We start from the raw sequence: 13,647 nt of genomic DNA on the forward strand, positions 1-13,647 counted from the left end.
CTCTAGTGTGAGGACCAGGTTTTGAGATGTGATTTGTGTCCTGAAATCTTAATTTGGGTGTCCATTCTTCGGCTCTATCTCAACTAATCTTTCCGTGTTTCCTTGCACCTCTCTACGCCTCCTTCTCAACCCAATTGGAGGAGAAGGCCCAAGGGCCCAATGACGTGAGGAAATAGTATGGGAGGAAGTGCATAACGCTTAATTGCGATAGAGCCATTTTAGATCAGTGATTTCTTCAAGGGAGGCAGGAAGGATTTATTTTAGTGTTGGAACTGAGCCTTCATGTTATCCCCACCCCACTGTGTCCAGGGTCAGATCTGCAGGGCGGAGCTGGAGAAATGGTCCAGTCAGATGTACCAGGAGCCTGAGGTCATGCCAGAGGAGGTCCACATGTTTGACCTGGACTGCTTTCTGTCCGACATCTCTGACACCCTGTTCACCATGACCCAAAAGCCCTGCCCGTGGGCCAACGACCGGCACAACAGTGAGTACCACGCCACAACGTCCATTCTACTTACTTATCTACCTACAGTATTAATATTATACTTAGAGGAACCGTTTTACTGTCTACTGAAGCCCTACAGAAGCCCTGTCTACGATACTTGTAACACTATGATGCAAATCCCAATGAAATTGAAAATGTTTCTTCTTCTTTTTATTTTATTGACAAAAATAACAGAATACACCACTTACCATTTATCCAACCTATGGTCATGTGAGACAATAATGCAGGAAAGAAACCGCCCAACAAATGAGGAACTTCAAATGAATAAATTAGGCTAAAGATGCAAACAGAGGCACACAGCCACTGTCTCCCTGTCTCTGGTATGTTTTTCTGTATGTGATAGTAGTGTTCTACCTCATTCCTCCTCAGCGTACACCAGCAATGCTGACATGATACAGCCAGGTCTCACCCCACTGCAGCCCAATCTAGATGACTTCATGGATATCCCAGGTAATTGTGTGTGTGTGTGTGTGTGTGTGTACTGGATTTCTCTAGCAGTTTACAAACTATCAGGTCTAACTGATCTGTTCCTGGCTGGTTCAGAGGTTTTTTTCATGACTTCTCCGATCTCTTAAAGTAATCTATAACAGCCTCCACTCTTCTGGGAAGGCTTTCCACTAGATGTTGGAACATTGCTGCGGAGCATTAGTGAGGTCGGGCACTGATGTTGGGCGATTATAGGCCTGGCTCGCAGTCTGCGTTCCAATTCATTCCAAAGGAGTTTGATGGGGTTGAAGTCAGGGCTCTATGTAGGCCAGTCATGTTCTTTCACATCTATCTCTACAAACCATTTATGTATGGACCTTGCTTTGTGCACAGGAGCATTGTCATGCTGAAACAGGAAAGGGCCTTCCCCAAACTGTTGCCACAAAGTTGGAAACACAGAATTGTCTAGAATGTCACTGTATGCTGTTGTGTTAAGATTTCCCTTAATGGGAACTAAAGGGCCTAGCCCAAAACATGAAAAACAGCCCCAGACCATTATTCCTCCCCCACCAAATGTTACAGTTGGCACTATACATTGGGCCAGGAAGCATTCACTTGGCATCCGCCAAACCCAGATTCGTCCGCCGGACTGCCAGATGGTGAAGCGTGATTCATCACGCAAGAGGACGTGTTTCCACTCCTCCACAGTCCAATGGTGGCGAGCTTTATACCTCTCCAGCCGACGCTTGGCACTGCACATGGTGATCTTAGGCTTATGTGCGGCTGCTCGGCCATGGAAACCCATCTCATGAAGCTCCCGACGAACAGTTCTTGTGCTGACGTTGCTTCCAGAGGCAGTTTGTAACTCGATAGTGAGTGTTGCAGCAGAGGAAAGACGCTCTGTGCGCTTCAGCACTCGGCGGTCCCGCGCTGTGAGCTTGTGTGTCTACCACTTCATCTGAGCTGTTGTTGCTCCTAGACGTTTCCACTTCACAATAACAGGACTTACAGTTGATCGGGGTAGCTCCATCAGGGCAGACATTTTTATGAACTGACTTGCTGGAAAGGTGGCATCCTATGACAACGCCACATTGAAAGTCACAGCTCTTCAGTAAGGCCACCCTACTGACAATGTTTGTGGAGATTGCATGGCTGTGCGCTCGATTTCATACACCCGTCAGCAATGGGTGTGGCTGAAACAACCGAATCCACTGAGTGTCCACATGCTTTTGTATATATAGTGATATATCGAAAGCTTGGGACTATATGGTTGTATCTGCATTTTTGTCAAAACTGAGTAATTGACATAGCCTTGTTCTATTCAATGTTCTCTAACTACATAGTACTCTAAGTACCTCAAATTCATGTTGTTAAGTTCAAAAGAGTACAATATAAAAATAGCCTACACCATTTAAACAAATGAGGGTTCGGAACGTTAAAGTCAATTATCTCAGAATCATCTTTTTGCAGATATAAAATTAAAGTCCCAAGCTCTTGATATGACTTACATTTAATTTGCTCTGTTAAACCTACCCTTTGGAATGACTTCGACAGCAACAGTGAATCTATTTTAGTTAGTAAGAGATCCCTCAATAATCATTTTCATGACCGCACATTGGTAGTAGTCAGTGACAAATATCAAATATTGGTTTTTAATATTTAACCTTTATTTAACTAGGCAAGTCAGTTAAGAACAAATTCTTATTTACAATGACGGCCGACCCCGGCGATGCTGGGCCAATTGTGCGCCTCCCTATGGGACTTCCAATCACGGCTGGATGTGATACAGCCTGGAATCAAACCAGGGACTGTAGTGACACCTCTTGCACTGAGATGCAGTGCCTTAGACCGCTGTGCCACTCAGGAGCCCTGGATGGGAAACCAAATGTATAGCTGTAGATAGATCAACTCTCCAGTAAGAGGTGATGCCAATCCTAAAAACAATTTCTGATACTAGATCTCACGTTGTTTCAAAGGCACAAATTCAACATATTTTATGGATGGTTTGTCTATGTTGAAAATTGGTTACCATGATGACAATCCTGTGATTGACATTTCACCTTCAAAACAGCAGTTTACATTGACTACTTTTTTAAAACCAATGTATTTTCCATGTAGATTCCACGCCACAATACGTTGGCAGATTACGTTGAAGCAATGTCGATTTAACCAGTTTGTGCCCAATGGGTTATTACAGTATATGTGTAGGGAAATCTGATGGACAGATGTGGTGACCAGAAACGATTGAAGCTCCTGATAAAAAGTTATAAATGCTACTTTACCTATATATAGATTAGACTTATGTACTCTGTTGAAGAGAGTTAGAGCTACAATAATAGTTTTTCACATACAGAATCACTGCATGTAGCCAAAATGACTCTGTTAAGCAGGTAGCCAGATATGCATCTTTAATTGATTTATATTTAGGGCTTCTCTTCTAAATATGCAGCTGGGGAAACCCATATGAAAGTTAATGTATTGGCATGTATTATTATATTGTTGAGTTAAAGATTCCTCTGTGAGTGGCACCCCTGGGTTGGGCTCTCTGTTCTGTGTCATGTTTATGCCATGTCCGGAGTGAGCTGGAGGTCAGAGGCTGGGTTGAGACACAGCAGAGTAGGGAAGTGGAAGCGCATGTGGTTAACCGCAACACGTGGCAAAGGGGCCCAGCGGGATCAAGGGATAGAGATGGAGGGAAAAAAGGATGGAGGGATAGACAATAGAGGGATGGAGATATTGGAAGGTAGTATGATTTATTTTCTTCTCCGGTGGTTTGAGTAGAGGATTACATTGTTTATGACAGGAACTCTTTATTGCATTGTTGCCACTCTCAGTTTGATCACTTCCTAGGATAGTAATATGCCCTGGACTGCCATATTGATTTGATAATTATGTATTTGTCAGTGCTGCATTTCGTCCCTCTACATATCGGTACTGTAGTCCCCTGTACTGTGTGTGAGAGTGGGTTGTCAGGGGTATTGGCACGAGCATGTTCCTCCCGGTCTGTTCTTATGGCCTTGCCAGTACCAGGGTCCTTTGGCAGTAGGGTCCTTTGGGATCAGCTTTCTGCCTCAGTCACCAGGGTCAGCAGGGTGGCAGGATGCTTGTCAGGGCCCATGTGTTTAACTGATGGACACACAAATAGAGACTCCCTTCCCATCCCTCCATGTGACTGTGTCACAACATACACCATGCCATGATGTGACTGAGACAGAAGGAAACAAAGCCTCGCAGGTTGTATATCATACCAGGTTGGTTTGAGTGGGTATGATCCTCAGTTGTTAGAGTAGGGTTGCCCATTGATACAGTGTCTTCTTGAACCTTCATGAAGGTTCACATTGCTAAGGAACTAAGGTTCATATTGGTAAGTATTCTTGTAAATTATCTCTGAAAATGCATTAATGCAAGATTTTATGGGATTTTTTCATATCTTAACAGGTATTCCCTTAAAATATTGCATTCATTAGGGAAGGACATTCTTTCGTTCAACTTGTTTTAAACTTTAAAAAACAATTTCCTGATTTCACAGAAATAAATTCCTGGTTCCTGCTGTGCAAAAGATTCACAGAATGTTGTTATCATAGAGGCGGGAATTGAATAGGGTTAAAACTAAATAAGTGATTGACAACAATGGGCTTCGGCCAGTATCATGGTGCAGGGATGTACTCACGTGTGTTTAATTGCTTTGACTGCTGTACTTTACAGTATTTGTCCTGAAAGGGTATACTTAGGGTTGTGGCGGTCACGAAATTTCGTCAGCCAGTGATTGTCAAGCAAATAATTGTCGGTCTCATGGTAATTGAACGTTAATTAACATAAACAAATTTAGCATCTCCTGGCTTCCGCACACAGCCTACAAGCCACTGATACAGACCTTTGGAACATCTATATTTTAAAAAGTCTAATAAATCCATGTAATATAGCCTACAACTTCACAATAAATCCATTATTTATTTTAGAAGCATGAAATGTAGTCTATTTCAGAAAAACAGAACAGAATAACATACTCTGAGTTGTCCTATGCCAAATGGCTGTTGGCTACACTAGTTCATTTAGCAGACTTCTAAGATTTGCTTAGAATTCCATGGCATTATTTTCTCCAAACGATTTGAGGGAATGTGGCTATTCTGTGATGAGCGGTTAAAAAATAAATAGGTATTCCTATATGCTTAATTTGGAGTTATTAATGTAACTTTAGTTGTTCTACAAACATTGGGCTATATGTTTAGATTTCTAATACATCGTAAGGCTGCATGATGCAACTCTAATGATTGATTTGAAAAAAGTTGCTTGAAAGGCATGAGCTCTGCTTTGTTTTTTTGAGTAGGCTGTACACACTTTATCAGTCTCTCATTCAGAATTTGACAAGCACTTGATAATGCCTAGAATTTAACGGTGGAATCCCCATTGTACGGCCGTAATACACCCTAAAATCTATGCCATTTGCGGGCAGTGTGCCCTTCTCCCTGAGTGCTGCTCGCTCCATCACGTGGTCAGGTCTTTCTCACAGGCTACAAGTGAAGACAGACACATTGGGGACACAACTGCGTGCAACCTTATCCAATTCCTAGGTACATATTGATATTGAACTGTCTACATTTAATTTTCGTCAGCCAACAAGATGAGTAGGCCTAACGAACAGCAAAAGCACTAGGCTATGCCAATCTACTAACCCCCATAGTACAAAGATCAACCTATTCAATTCTGTGCGTAAATAAATATTCCAAACATAGTCTGCAACAGTTGTGGGATGCGATAGATCCCAAATGAATAAAACCACTAGCATAAAAAAAAAAACGTTTTTATGCAATGTGGCTGACACAACAGATCAGAACGTTGAGCTTAAAATGTTGATAAGCTATTAGGCCATTTCTTAACATTATAAGTGTAGCAATGAAAACATGGTAGTAGGCTATAAGCTTGAATGTTTCCTTAGCAGAAAACACTATTATCAAAAGTGACCGCAAATGTGATTATGCATTTAATGCTTTTATTATAAAAAATGCATTTTTATGGTGAAAATGATCTTCCTGAAGCTTGAAACTCACGCACTGCTTATGTACAGTGGGGCAAAAAAGTTTTTAGTCAGCCACCAATTGTGCAAGTTCTCCCACTTAAAAAGATGAGAGAGGCCTGTAATTCATCATAGGTACACTTCAACTATGACAGACAAAATTAGAACAAAAAAAAATCCAGAAAATCACATTGTAGGATTTTTTATGAATTTATTTGCAAATTATGGTGGAAAATAAGTATTTGGTCAATAACAAAACTTTATCTCAATACTTTGTTATATACCCTTTGTTGGCAATGACAGAGGTCAAACGTTTTCTGTAAGTCTTCACAAGGTTTTCACACACTGTTGCTGGTATTTTGGCCCATTCCTCCATGCAGATCTCCTCTAGAGCAGTGATGTTTTGGGGCTGTTGCTGGGCAACACGGACTTTCAACTCCCTCCAAAGATTTTCTATGGGGTTGAGATCTGGAGACTGTCTAGGCCACTCCAGGACCTTGAAATGCTTCTTACGAAGCCACTCCTTTGTTGCCCGGGCGGTGTGTTTGGGATCATTGTCATGCTGAAAGACCCAGCCACGTTTAATCTTCAATGCCCTTGCTGATGGAAGGAGGTTTTCACTCAAAATCTCACGATACATGGCCCCATTCATTCTTTCCTTTACACGGATCAGTCGTCCTGGTCCCTTTGCAGAAAAACAGCCCCAAAGCATGATGTTTCCACCCCCATGCTTCACAGTATGTATGGTGTTCTTTGGATGCAACTCAGCATTCTTTGTCCTCCAAACACGACGAGTTGAGTTTTACCAAAAAGTTCTATTTTGGTTTCATCTGACCATATAACATTCTCCCAATCTTCTTCTGAATCATCCAAATGCTCTCTAGCAAACTTTAGACGGGCCTGGACATGTACTGTCTTAAGCAGGGGGACACATCTGGCACTGCAGGATTTGAGTCCCTGGCGGCGTAGTGTGTTACTGATGGCAGGCTTTGTTACTTTGGTCCCAGCTCTCTGCAGGTCATTCACTAGGTCCCCCCGTGTGGTTCTGGGATTTTTGCTCACCGTTCTTGTGATCATTTTGACCCCAACGGGGTGAGATCTTGCGTGGAGCCCCAGATAGAGGGAGATAATCAGTGGTCTTGTATGTCTTCCATTTCCTAATAATTGCTCCCACAGTTGATTTCTTCAAACCAAGCTGCTTACCTATTGCAGATTCAGTCTTCCCAGCCTGGTGCAGGTCTACAATTTTGTTTCTGGTGTCCTTTGACAGCTCTTTGGTCTTGGCCATAGTGGAGTTTGGAGTGTGACTGTTTGAGGTTGTGGACAGGTGTCTTTTATACTGATAACAAGTTCAAACAGGTGCCATTAATACAGGTAACGAGTGGAGGACAGATGAGCCTCTTAAAGAAGTTGTTACAGGTCTGTGAGAGCCAGAAATCTTGCTTGTTTGTAGGTGACCAAATACTTATTTTCCACCATAATTTGCTAATAAATTCATAAAAAATCCTACAATGTGATTTTCTGGATTTTCTTTCTCATTTTGTCTGTCATAGTTGAAGTGTACCTATGATGAAAATACAGACCTCTCATCTTTTTAAGTGGGAGAACTTGCACAATTGGTGGCTGACTAAGTACTTTTTTGCCCCACTGTATATCAGTTAGGCTCTACACCCCTTTTAAAGCAGATTAATGTACTTCATTTGAATAAGTTATTTGGCCACTTTAGTTGTAATACAAACCTTATTAAAACATATAGGCCTATGGGCTAGGCTACATAAGGTGTGTGACTATGATTCGAGAAAGTAAAAACAAAAGGTTGTGCTGGGCATCATTCACAGGTGATAATATATAATTCACAAGTGATAGGCTAATATTGTCACCTGTATCGAAACAGGAGCAGCGGAAAAAATACATTTGATCTATACATTTAAATAAAGGAGGACGCTTTTCCCCATGGTTTATTTTCATGCCAGTCAGGTAGGCTATACTCCTGTAGTAATTATAATTAATGCGCTTAATATTAGGAAAGTTGAGAAATAAATATAGTAGGTCAAGCCAATAGAAAGCTGAGCCTCCTCTTTTTTAGTAGAGGCCATCACTCTGTTTTCTCACGCAATTGCATAGCCTATTGAAATGTTGCGCAACATGAGCTCATGCGCCATCATGAAGTGTTTGATTAGATTTTCAGATACATTTGCATTGATGTCAGAGTGATTAGAGGGACAATAGAGTGCTGAGTACCAGGCAGTTAGCAAGTTTAGTATGCTACTAATGGCCATCAGCAGCATCAGAGCTTGGAGAATCCTAATTGCCATGACTAAACAGTCACGTGGAATTTGACTGCCTTCATGACTCGTGACCGCTGGTGTGGTGGTAATACGGTCACTGCAACAGCCCTAGTTATTCCGTATTCTGCTTGAAAAGCATTTAGAACGAGGTGGAAACAATGTCTGTCCAGTTGGTACAGTATCACTGTGCCTTGCCAAGTTGGCAGTGGGCGAGTTGTTTTATGATGCTTCATGACCGCTGGCAAGGGCAGACATACTCTGGAAGCCCACCCAGTCAGATTCTATGATGTTATCATCACGCCACAAGCAGATAAGATCATAGAATTATGTAATGGATCAGATGCCTTTCCTGAGTTAGCAACAGACAGGCAAACATAATACTTATTGAAGTACACAGAATAGACTATAATAGAATTGACTGAAATAGAAAATATCTTTATTTATTTACATTTAACATTTTAATCATTTAGCAGATGCTCTTATTCAGAGTGACTTACGGCGAGTGAGTGAGTGCATACATCTTTATACTTTTTTTGTACTTTTTTAAATCCAATTTTTTATCCATTTACACAAAAATTAGGACCCTACATGTACATTATTCAGTACAGATGTTATACTTGCCAAGACTGCAGATGTGTTTTATTGACAGTATGTTGATTGATCAACATGGTTCAGGTGTGATCTTTCCTTCAAAGTCGGTGACATTACTGCCATTAGTGCAACTAATGGCAGTAGCAACAGTCATCAAAATTGTTAAAAGGTTTTAAAAACAACTAATAAATGCAACATTTGGACAATGGATGAAGATACTTTTTGAATGTTTTATAATCCATCAGATATTGACATGATTATAGCACATAAAAAATGTACTGGCACGGACAAATAACGAATAGAGTTCAGGGATTGTGGATGGAATTCAGGTATTCATTTTATTGTCAAATGTCACCTTTTTTATTAGAATATATAAATTGTCTTACTGTATCAGGTATTTTTTGTGTATTTTGTGTTAAAATAAATTGAATTACATGCGCCTCATTTGCATAAATATGGTGGCTGTGTTTGCATATATGAACACAATAACATAAAGGTGTGGGACAGGGCTGCAACCACCAAACACTTGCTCTGTCTACCCTACCTTCACTGTTTAGACTGCCTCATTAATTACTGTTGTCACGTTCTGTTGCATAATTCAACAAGTGTGTTAATAGCAGGATAACACGCTTGGCTCTAGATTACACATTTTTAAGCATACTCTACATTGTTTGCAATTTCAGACATAATATCACTATAAACTGGGTGTTTTCGGAAGTTGCTTTCATTTCAGCGGATCTAATTTGTAAACATTTCAACTCTATTAAATTATTACTTTTTTCAATTCCACAAAAAAATGAACACCCCATCAAAATAAAGTGATCTGTCTTCTCTTTCTGGTGATGTAAGTGTCGAGACTGTGTGTTTAATCGCTGACAAAGCTTTAGCGTTCTTATAGATTCAACAGTAGAATAATGTATTCCATTAAGCCCATTTCAACCATTGCCAGGGTGTGTTTGACAGGTCATTACAAACATTTCCGCGGTCATAACGTTAACGGGAAAAAACGTCACGCATAAGCAAGAGTATGAAAGAGTTGTAGGAGTAAAATGAAAGCAACCAATCCAGCGAGATTTAAGTGACAAGTGGATTTTGCACCCCACAACCACAGGAAATAGATGGCTGAAAAAGACAGATCCTCAGGTGGGTGGGGCATATGCCTTGCTAATCTCCTTCCATCTGTCCATGCAAGTTCTACCTGGAACCAAAAAGGGCTCTCCTATGGGGACAGCCAAATAACCTTTTTTCTAAGAGTATATGGTTGATGATTGTCTTTTTTCCTGTCCTGTGTTAGATATCTTTATGAGCTACCGGGGCCAGTCATTGGAGCAGGCTGCTTATGCTGACTGTGGCTACTTTGAGAGCTCCTCCAGCGGGGCTTTCCCCTCTGTGTCCAGCCCTGTGGTCACCGTTCCACAGCTACACGTCGACACTCAACTAGCTCAGGTACAGTAGCTAAGCGCTTTGCTTGACACTTTGGAAACTGTTGTTCTTCCACTGTTAGGGGATGGAAAAGTGATGAAAAAGTAAAAGATTCACATGAAATTTGGCACATATTGCCTGGACTATGTATTCTTTGTTTTGGGTTCCTGCGTTTTCATTGCATAGTTTGTTTTACTGTTTACTGTTAAAGTGATAGTTTATCATATAAATTGTACCCAAAATGTTTTAGTCATGAATGAAACTGACAATGAATCTCTCTTCCAGTCCAACCTCTCATCTGACAGCCTGTCTCAGCCCTCTTCATCCAACTCTCTGTCAGGCCCTGGCTACCACAGACAACCCCTGACCTCTGAAATTACCTTCAACCCCACTAACAACCCCAAGTTCAAAGGTCACCAACAACAGGATTTCCACAGCGAGTACCATACTCCCAGCATGGTATCAGGGGCCATGCCCTCCTATGGACACCAGGCTTACTCCGGCGCCGCCGTCTCCATCGCAACCACCAACATACAACAGCAGCCCGTCTCCCCAGGAGACGGAACCTTTTTGTATCCGCCTCCCTGTCACAAGTACGGTTACCACGCCACCACTGCCAGCTCAGTGACCTCTACCGTCATCACCCACACGGGATCCACTATGGGTGGCAGTATTCTGGGATCGGATCCCCAGGGTCATCACGGGTACTCCACCACGGGAGACATGTACTCCCCAACATCCTGCCTCTCTCAGGGGTACTCGTCCGTGGTCTCGGCCCCGGCCCTGCCCTCTCTCAGTGTACCTCCTCACTGCTTCTCAGCCCCACAGCAGCCGGGTGTGGCAGGTGGTAGAAGGGGGAAGCACAAGCAGAAGACAGCAGTGGGGGTGCAGATGGGGTCCCGTCTGTCCACCCCTCAGACGGCTCCCCCCCAGACCAGCTTCCTGGCAAAACTACTGTCCTCCAGCACCCAAGAACGTGAGCATATCCATTCACTTAGTTTTTCCTTCATCATACTTTCATACTGCAGTGATACACTGATGCACATGCCGTTCCAACACTCTTGGTCTTGTATTCACCATTATCCACTATCACTGTCTTACAGAAACATTAACCAAAACCATTGTACGCTTGTTTTACCTCCGCACAGTTCACTTTTGACCATCTTGTTTTTAGGCAAACCAACGCTGGGATTCGATGCAACTTTAGTAGCAACCAAAGGGCACAGGTCAACCTCTCCCAACTCTCCAGTAAGGCCAATATAGTTTATTTAGTTAACACAGGTGTGAGTTTAAAAGACATAATTCAAACCTTTACTGCAGATTACAGTTGTACTTTTAATCAGATAATGTGTTTGGTTCAGCATTCGAGCAGCAGCATGCGTATCGGAGGAGTGTCTGGATCTCAGCTGCAGCCTGGGTCTCCCTGGCCCTCAGGGATCCCACTTCTTACACCAATTCACTGCCAGATGTCTACCCACAGCCACGCTGGTCTATACACTAGTACCTCCCACGGATCTGCCGTCTCTGCTCTCCTCACCCAGGGCTCAACACACCCCAACATACCTCTCCTCATCCCCAAGACAGAAAAACTCTCCCCCGTACAGATCTACGGTTCTGAGAGAACTAGTTTAACAGGTAATTAAGGACGAACATAATTTCATGTAAAAATGTTAACATGTCATGTGTGGTTGAAAAGCAAAGAAATCCATTCCTCTGTTTGTTTGTTTGTTTTTAGTGAGCTTCTCGGGACACTCAGGGCAGATGTCCCCAACCAACCTTCTAGAGAGGGCATCCAACACTGAGTCTCCGCACTCCTTACCTGGACATTCCAAAATGGAGTCAAACAAGGTGAGCAAAAACAACTTCACCATTCATTACTCAACACACATCCTATGGAATACCTAAAAGTACTGTCTGATAGAAAGACAATGATGAATAAACAAAATACTGAAAGGGAAAGGTAAGTTGCTATTGTGTCGTTCCTAAATTGAACTCGAGGTCAGACGACTTATGTGTTTTTCCCCCAATCAAATCAAATCAAATTTTATTTGTAACATTCAACAAATTAAACAGGTAGACCTTACCGTGAAATGCTTACTTGCAAACCCTTAACCCACAGCGCAGTTCAAGACATAGAGTTAAGAAAATATTTACTAAATCAACTAAAGTAATAAATTAAAATAAAAAGTAATACAATAAAATAACAATAACGAGGCTATATACAGGGGGTACCGGTACTGAGTCAATGTGCTGGGGTACAGGTTAGTTAAGGTAATTTGTACATGTAGGTAGGGATAAAGTGACTATGCATAGATAATAAACATCGATGTCAATGTGAATAGTCCGGGTGGCCATTTGATTAATTGTTCAGTGGTCTTAAGGCTTGGGGATTTTGGGATTTTTTGGGCCTTCCTCTGACAGCCTAGTATATAGGTCCTGGATGGCAGGAAGCTTGGCCCCGGTGATGTACTGGGCCATACTCACTACCTTCTGTAGCGCCTTACGGTCTGATGCCGAGCAGTTGCCATACCAGGCGGTGATGCAACTGGTCCAGATGCTCTTAATGGTGCAGCTATAGAGTTTTTTGAGGATCTGGGGACCCATGCCAAATCTTTTCAGTCTCCTTAGGCTGAAAATGTGTTGTCGTGACCTCTTCACTACTGTCTTGGTGTGTTTGGACCATGATAGTTTGTTGGTGATGTGGACACCAAGGAACTTGAAACTCTCAACCCGCTTCACAATAGCCCCGTCGATGTGAATGGGGGCGTGTTCGGCCCTCCTTTTCCTGTAGTCCACGATCAGCTCCTTTGTTTTGCTCACGTTGAGGGAGAGGTTGTTGTTGTGGCACCACACTGACAGGTCTCTGACCTCCTCCTTATAGGCTGGTTCATCGTTGTCGGGGATCAGGCCTGCCGCTGTTGTGTCGTCAGCAAACTTAATGATGGTGATGAAGTCGTGCTTGGCCACGGACTCAAGGGTGAACAGGGAGTACAAGCGGGATCTAAGCACGCACCCCTGAGGGGCCCCCGTGTTGAGGATCAGCGTGGCAGATGTGTTGTTGCCTACCCTTACCACCTGGGGGCAGCCCGCCAGGAAGTCCATGATCCAATTGCTGAGGGAGGTGTTTAGTCCCAGGGTCCTTAGTTTAGTGATGAGCTTTGTGGGCACTATGGTGTTGAACGCTGAGCTGTAGTCAATGAACAGCATTCTCACATAGGTGTTCCTTTTCTCAAGGTAAATGTCCTGTTGGTTGGATAGTCTTGAGCGGAGTTTATTTTCAAGTGATTGCACGTTGGTCGGTAGAAAGGATGGTAGAGGCGGGTTACCCACTCTCCGACAAATTCTCACAAGGCACCCCTACCTCCGCCCCCCTGTATTTTCATCTTTTCTTCATGCAAATG

At 42.6% G+C, this 13,647-nt stretch overlaps 1 protein-coding gene across 2 annotated transcripts in view; it reads left to right on the forward strand.

Moving 5' to 3' along the window:
- The window catches only part of mlxipl (MLX interacting protein like), a 37,717-nt gene that overhangs the window by 19,823 nt on the left and 4,247 nt on the right, over positions 1-13,647 (forward strand). The window contains exons 6-12 of one of the 2 annotated variants that reach the window (XM_021624252.3): positions 310-484; positions 875-955; positions 10,119-10,270; positions 10,532-11,222; positions 11,421-11,494; positions 11,788-11,881; positions 11,982-12,094. In XM_021624252.3, coding sequence (XP_021479927.3) covers positions 310-484; positions 875-955; positions 10,119-10,270; positions 10,532-11,222; positions 11,421-11,494; positions 11,788-11,881; positions 11,982-12,094 — 1,380 coding nt within the window. Of the gene's footprint in view, positions 1-309; positions 485-874; positions 956-10,118; positions 10,271-10,531; positions 11,223-11,420; positions 11,495-11,607; positions 11,882-11,981; positions 12,095-13,647 lie in introns of both variants that reach the window. The other variant, XM_021624251.3, reaches the window with a different exon arrangement.

The sequence above is a fragment of the Oncorhynchus mykiss genome, chromosome 12 (genome assembly GCF_057628025.1).
Source record: "Oncorhynchus mykiss isolate SJ-2025 chromosome 12, ASM5762802v1, whole genome shotgun sequence".
Classification (NCBI taxonomy): domain Eukaryota; kingdom Metazoa; phylum Chordata; class Actinopteri; order Salmoniformes; family Salmonidae; genus Oncorhynchus; species Oncorhynchus mykiss.